General features: G+C 44.3%; 1 protein-coding gene across 1 annotated transcript in view; it reads right to left on the bottom strand.

Moving 5' to 3' along the window:
• LOC101862583 overlaps nt 1–7,761 on the bottom strand; it is a 79,793-nt gene that overhangs the window by 11,781 nt on the left and 60,251 nt on the right. The window contains exons 4-6 of the mRNA XM_035969979.1: nt 4,887–5,091; nt 3,494–3,574; nt 2,082–2,159 (exon numbers count right to left, since the gene is read on the bottom strand). Of these exons, the coding sequence (XP_035825872.1) occupies nt 2,082–2,159; nt 3,494–3,574; nt 4,887–5,091 (364 nt within the window). The remainder of the gene's footprint in view (nt 1–2,081; nt 2,160–3,493; nt 3,575–4,886; nt 5,092–7,761) is intronic.

Raw genomic sequence — 7,761 nt, 5'->3', positions numbered from 1 at the left:
CAGCTTTTGTTGAGAAATCAAAACTGATTTTTTCACATGTCAGGTGGAATAAATTTTAACCTCTGGTGCTGTAAAAAGAAGAAAAAGGAAATAAAACTTTTCTTCTTAGTAAAAGTTAGTGCACAAGTGATTGAACGCAAGAATATAGGTCAGTGGCCAATAAATACCTCGGTAGAAAAAAGAATATGTAGGGCGTGCTGACAAACTGGTTTATTTCTCGTTGGGGAGCACTAGCAACACAATAAGGTCATACAAGTGCAGAAGATTAAAAGTGTTACAAGAGAGTAACAAACACTAAAAAGAAGGTGAGATAAGGACGAAAGATGTTTGACAGGAAAGAAGGTGCAAACCACACCAGAGCACCCTCCAACCGCCCGCAGCGGGGTTGAGAAGGAGTTATTAAGTGGAGTGGAGCGGAGATGAAAGCAGATGAGAGAACAGGACTAGAAAAAAGGAAAGGTCTTGAAAGGAAAAAAATTCAAAGAAGGAAATTTTAGTTGTGGCCAGTCAGGTTTCAATCCTGAGACCTTTTTTCGTGTTAGTAAGTGGTTTACGGCACTTGCAACACAATAAGGTTATATAAGTGCCAAAGATTAGAGGTGTTACAAGAGAGTAACAAACATAAATAAGGAGGAGAGATCAGGACGAAAGATATTTGATTGGACAGGAGAAGCAAACCACACCAGAGCACCCGCAAACCACCCACAGCGCACGAAAGATTGAAAGCAAAAGTATAGGTCAGTGGTCAATAAAATACCTCGGTGGGAAAAAAAATATATGTAAGGCGTGCTGACAAACTGGTTTATTTCTTGTGGGTGGGTGGGGTTAGGGGAGGAGTTATGAAGTAGAGACGAAAGCAGACGACAGAACAGGACTAGAAAATAGGAAAGGTCTTGAAAGGAGAAAATTTCAAAGGAGGACATTTTTTTTGGTCACAATAAGGTTTAAATCCTGAGACCTTTTGAATGAAAGGCAGACACTATACCTCAAGACCACGAGAGAAGCCCCATTTTTTGTCTTGCGAGGAAGCAGCACATGTTGTTAAAGTACACCAGTTGAGTTGTTAAAAAAAATCAGTTCCATATCAAACCGTAGAAACCAATCCCGAGGTCCGTGAGTTAAAAAGAAAGACAAAAACGTGAGGCGTGTTTCAAAAATTAAAGAATTATTTCTCGCAATCTATAAATGAAAATATCGGCTGAAAATCAACACTGAGGTGAAAGTAGTTGATTTTCAACTGATACCAATTTCTTTGACATACCAAAGCCAGGCATGGACTTTGACCAAGAGTCCGGAATGTAAGATAACTACCTGCGAGATGAGATGTCTAAGGAGAGCCGAGCCGTCAACAAAACCAGACGGGACATGATCAGAAACAACAGCATCAAAGAAATGATGGGAACAACACCAGTTGTCCTCCGCTCCATTCAGAGGCAAACAATCAGGTGGTTTTGGACATCTGACACGTATGAAGGCACTTCACCAGCTTGACAGTAAAGCGTACAAAAAAATATCAGGGTACAAGGAAAGAGGAAGATCAAGGAAGACCTAGATCCAGGGTGTGAAGGATACCCTGAAAACATACATCATTCCACCTAGTCAGGCCATCAAACTTGCTAGAGACAAAAAGCTCTTTCTCCCCTCGACATTCTAGAGGTACAAGAGGACGGATAAGTAAGTAAATACCGAAGCCAATTTCTTAAAGTTTATCACGTCTTTTGTTATTTTATACTTATAAAATTGTTCAAACTCAGCCAATAAACTTGACATATTAGATCTATTTCCATTAGGTTAAAAAATCAAGAAGTAAATCATTTTGTCAGCATGCCTCACAAATAATAATAATAGATAGCATTTGTATAGCGCAAATCCCTGCTCAACAGCAAGCTCTATGTGCATCACAATCTATACTATTACCCCAGGAGACCTGAAAGCATTCTGAAACACCTCAACTTCCTGGGAAGCACACAGTACAAGCAGCCATTTATAGGCACTAAGACACTTACATAGTGACAAAATCTTTCACTGTCTATGGCCGGGTACCCATTCCCACCTGGGTGAATTATGCACCCTTAACTTACCGCCACCATCCACCAGTGTCCGCTCCTGTACAAGGCGTACGCCAGAAGGAGGAATGTGAACCTGACAGCAGACAACATCTGTAAGAATAAGAACACAAAAATTGGTATGAATAGAAACAGGAGCAAATTTAACCCTATCCGTACCCCCTGGGGTCATTTTGTACCCCCGGGGTTGTATTTTTCACATTTTAGAATACTTCTAGTGCGAAGGTCTCTTTGAAACTTTCAGTATATAAAAAAAATCATTTTGACAGACTGCTATGCAAAGGGTACGCACCAGATTAACTAGCAAATTTCCTCTTTGGAAAGTGGTGGTACAGAGTTCCCCACGTCGTATGGAAACGATAGTAAAACACGACAGACTGATAGGGTTAACAAGCAGGATACGTAATGATAAACATTCTCCCCACTTGGGAATCAAACTCGAGTCTCCAGCGGGCGGCAGCAAAGTGCCACATAGGTCAGCTACCATAGCCTATTGGCTAGCACCTTTTCTCTGACCCTACCGGACCCACCCATGCAGATCTTGTCCATCTGACAAATAGGCTTCCCTTCTTACACACACAGGAAGAAACTGATCGACTCTTCCACCAACGTATGACACCAACCAGCTGTTTAAATGAATTAAGCCCAGTTTCAAATTTAAAAAATAAATAAATAAAATAAAAAATCATTTTCTCAATCTGTGGTACTAGGTATCGGTTGCTAATTTGTGGTATTGACTGCAAATGCTAAAGAAACATAATTATTGTCCAAATACAAGCTCTAAATGTTGAAGAAAACCCCCCCACAGTAAAACCCACTAAGAAATATGTATAACATTGGTACAATTGTTAAAAGAATGGGTCGCTTTTAAGGCAAAGTTTTTGGAACCTTGTTCACTTAATTTAAAAGACAAGGGGAGTTTTCTCTATCACCAAACAAATATACACACAATGAAACCAAACTTCTCCTAAAGGTAGGACAATGCCCACTTTCGGTGCTGGTCAAGATTTCCGGAAACTCCCAAAATCTGGGTTAGCCCGCTTGTCCTTAAAACCGACCTATTAAACAATGGCTTTCTCTCTCTCCTATAAATGTTGCTCTGTGGGCTTAGTACATTTAACTGGGTGCGCATTTAACACCTTGAGGACGATATGTGGCGTCGGTGGCCAAGTGGTTAGGCTACCGGACTAGTAATAGTGAAACGGCGGATTCGCAGGTTCGAGCCTCATCTCAGTCCAACATTACGTCCTCGGGAAAGGCACTTTACACGAATTTCCCACTTGGCTCTGTCCTTTCGGCGATGGACGTAAAACTCTTAAATAAACGAACAGTGTTGATAGGGGCACAAAACCTATACCATCTCACCATTTTTCTTCAGAGGGTATGTACATGGAAAATATACCAACCCTAAAGAAACAAAAACTTACCACAGAATCAAAGAGTGAGCTCGCAAAGGTATAGTTCTGGACCTCTTTCTCAAACGCTTTGTAGCCTGTGTCTCCTATGAGCTGTGGGGAGATGCGAACAGTGTCAGAGGATAGGAATCAATGATTCGTCCCTTCATTCATCCACTTATTCATCACACATTCATTCAACCACTTATTCTTCACTCATTTATTCATACAATTATTCACCATTCATTCATTCATCCATTTATTCACCACTAATTCATTCATTCACTTATTCCACACTCATTCATTACACATATTTTTCACTCATTCCTTCATTCACTTATTCATCACTCAATCATTCATCTCCTTATTCACCACTCATTCTTCATCCATCCATCCACATATTCATCACTCTTTCATTCAATCACTAGGTCAGCCATTTATTCAAGTCATTGTGATTAGTTACTATTTTTACAACAGGCCGACCGCTCAGTCTAAAGACCCGGTTATACATCACTTTTAAAATGGCACACATACGGCAGTCTTACAAAAAGCCGTTGAAATACCTGCGCACGAAACTCTACATTTAATTTGCTTGTTCGCAGCAAAGTCAGGGAAGAGCATTTTTTGGACAACAAATCGCTACCTCAGAATTACAAAGTTCTAACTGAGATTTTAGGCCGTTTTGAGTTACTAAGACCATGAGGACAGAGACCAAATGTTTTATCTGCTCTATCAAAATCGTATTGAACTATGTAATTCTGAAGTAGCCAAATATATTTATGAGGCATTGAGTTGAAATCAGACGCTTGTTAAAATAATGAAAGCAAAGAGTCTGGAGACCAGCATTTTTTCACTGGACAATTTCTATCTTTTTTTGTTATCTTGGCTCACCTTTTAAGTGACACTCACTCACTCACTCACCCACTTAGTCACTCACTCACTCCCCCACTCACTTCCTCCATCTCTCCCTCCCCCACTCAGTCACCAGAGTGTAGATGACCAAGAGGATGAACTAAAGAGGTTGAAGAAGAGCAAACTACACCAGAGCACCCACCAACTACCTCCCTCACCAACCCACCACCCACTCACTAACCCACCCACTCACTCCCCCACCACTCCTTCCATCCCTCCCTCACCCACTCATTCACATGAGGATGAGGTCGAAGAGACAAAAAGTACGCTGCACAGAGGACATGCAACCCTCACTCACTCACCTGAGTGTAGATAAGGCCCAAGAGTACAACCCTCTAAACACTCTCACTCACTCAATCTCCCTCACCAACCCACCACCTACTCATCCACTCCCTCCCTCCCTCAACCCACTCACCAAGCGTAGATGACCCAAAGGATGAACATGAGGATGAGGTCGAAGAGGACCCGGCAACCACCCACACTCACTCCCTCACTTACTCTATCCCTCACTCACCTGAGCGTAGATGACCCAGAGGATGAACATGAGGATGAGGTCGAAGAGAACGAAGAGACAGAAGGTTCGCCGCACAGAGGACATGCGGCCCTCGCTCATCGGGTCAGCTGCCAGGCTGGCGGTGAGGGGCGCCGGTCCTGATGGGCCCCCCATGTCGGGGTCGCTGAACGATGGCAGGACGGGCGCCGACACTGGGGGAGGGATGCTGCGGGGGAAGGGAGAAGGTAAGGTGATGAGAAAAGGGGGGGGGGGGGCGAGGGGGAAAAGGGATGAGGGGGCGGGCGGGGTGTGGGGCTGCATGATTTGTTTTTTTATGTATGGATGGGCGGATACATAGATATATAGATACAGAGGGATAGAGAGAGAGATAGTTACTTAGTCGGATGGAGGGATGGAAGGATGGATAGCTACACAGTCAGACAGACAGATAGCTAGTAAGCTAGATAGATAAACTAGTCAACAAAAGTTAAGGAACGTACTGTAAAAAGAGTGATATATTTGTATGCATTCTTTCGAGGTTTTACTTTTACTCGTAAAACTAGATATTGGTGAAATGTTACTCTATGACTAATGGGATTGTACACACCAGGGTTTGAAGTGAACGTGACTCCTGTGCGATGAGCTGGGGAGGGGGCAAAAAGGTCCAATGTTTTCCAATTATCGATTTTTATTCTCTAGCTCTTACCGTCAGGAACGCTCAAAAATCCGTTTTCGATTGCAAGATTCATGTCTCGTGAGTGACTTGCACTCGCTCATTTGCACTGTGGATACACCATTCTGCTGCTGTAGGGCTAAGCATAAACATGCCTCCTCGACAGAAATTGTCTGATGTAAACAGAGGACGAGCCATCGCTTAGGTACAAGATGGTGTTTCACTCCGACAAGTTGCTACACGTCTTCGAGTGTCCGTTTCTGTCATTTCACGACTGATTCAGCGTGCCAACGCCACTGGTAGTGCCCAAGAGCGACCCAGATCAGGTCGACCAAGAGCCACTAATGCAAGGGAAGACCGATTCATTCATAGACAGGCTCCGCAGTCGAGATCCGCTCCTGCAAATCGCACCCGGACAAGGCTGAGAGCGGCAACTCGTGTTAACATTAGTTGTCAGACAGTACGAAGACGTCTTCATGAGTTTGGACTTAATGCACGTCGACCAGCAGTCCACCAACGTCTCACCCCAGCACACAGGGCTGCTCGTCTTGCCTTTTGGCGACGCCAAGTAAGATGGACACGTCAACAGTGGGCAAACGTTCTCTTCAGCGACGAGTCCCGGTTCTCTTTGCATCACCCGTATCAGGGTTTGGAGGCGACCCGGAGAGCGGCTCCTCGATGGAGCCGTCAGAGAAGTGATGCCTTTTGGAGGTGGTTCCGTGATGGTATGGGGTGCTTTCAGCCTGAACCACAGAATACCTCTGTACCAAGTGCTAGGGAATCTCACTGCAATACGTTACCGAGATGAGATACTCCGTCCATTAGCACTACCTACTCTGCAGCAGATGGGGCCACATGCAGTGTACCAGGATGACAACGCCCGACCTCATAGAGCGTTGCTTGTCCAAAACTTCATGCAGCAGGCTGGCATCAACCGAATGGACTGGCCAGCCTGCAGTCCGGACTTGAATCCCATAGAAAACCTCTGGGATGAGCTGCAACGTCGAGTCAGAGTCAACCACAACCCTCCAGGAGACGCGCAGCAACTGTTTCAGATGCTGTGGGCAGAGTGGCAGGGGATGCCTCAGAGAGTGTTCACCAACCTCATGAACTCGATGAGGAGCCGGTGTACTGAGTGCCAGGACAATCGTGGTGGGCATACTCATTATTGAAATCATCTGAACTGTTTTGTTTTTGTTGCAGTCAGAAGTTAAAATAACTTCGAAACCGCTTGACAATTTTTGGGATTTTGGATTTTAACCCCTACCAAACGCAATTAACTTTTCAAGCAAGTTAAAATGGAATAACTTCATTTTCTTTTTTGGTACTTGCTATACAAATGTTGATTAAAATATGTACACAATTTCATTGCGTGTTGAAGTTTGCTTTCGAAGTTCTACACCTTTTCTCAAATGTTCCTTAATTTTTGTTGACTAGTTTAGATTATTACTATTATCATCAATATTATAATTATATGTGACATACATCCATCTATACGCATGGGGTCAAATTTTACGAGAGAAGCAAAACAACAACAACAAAACAAATAAAACCAAACAAAACCCGTTGATTTCTTCATATATCTCCAGCTATCTCTCCACCCACCTCTCCATCTCTCCACCCACCTCTCCATCTCTCCACCCACCTCTCCATCTCTCCACCCATCTCTCCACCCGCCTCTCCACCCACCTCTCCATCTCTCCACCCACCTCTTCATCTCTCAACCCACCTCTCCACCTTTCCACCCATCAGTCCATCGATCGGCCCATCTGTCCACCTATCCACCCATCTCTCCACCCACCTCTCCACCCATCTCTCCACCCACCTCTCCACCCACCTCTCCATCTCTCCACCCACCTCTCCATCTCCCAACCCACCTCTCCACCTATCCACCCATCTGTCCATCGATCGGCCCATCTGTTCACCTATCCATCCATCTCTGTAATCTATCCACCATATGTCCATCTACCCACCCATCTCTGTAATCTATCTACCCATATCTCCATCTATTCACCCATCTCTACACCCATATCTACATCTATGCACCCGTCTCTCCATCTGTCCAATCATATGTCCATCTATCCACCTACAGGGTCCATATCTCCAGTTATCCACCCATCACTCCATCTCAAAGTCAATCTATCCACCCAGATTCCATTCTCCTCACACCTCTCCACCTTTCCATCCATCTCTCAACCCATATCATGTCCATCTATCCCCCCC

Source organism: Aplysia californica, unplaced genomic scaffold (assembly GCF_000002075.1).
Source record: "Aplysia californica isolate F4 #8 unplaced genomic scaffold, AplCal3.0 scaffold00203, whole genome shotgun sequence".
Lineage (NCBI taxonomy): Eukaryota > Metazoa > Mollusca > Gastropoda > Aplysiida > Aplysiidae > Aplysia > Aplysia californica.
The sequence above is the reverse complement of the archived record's forward strand: the minus strand, read 5'-3'. Positions and strand labels throughout refer to the sequence as shown.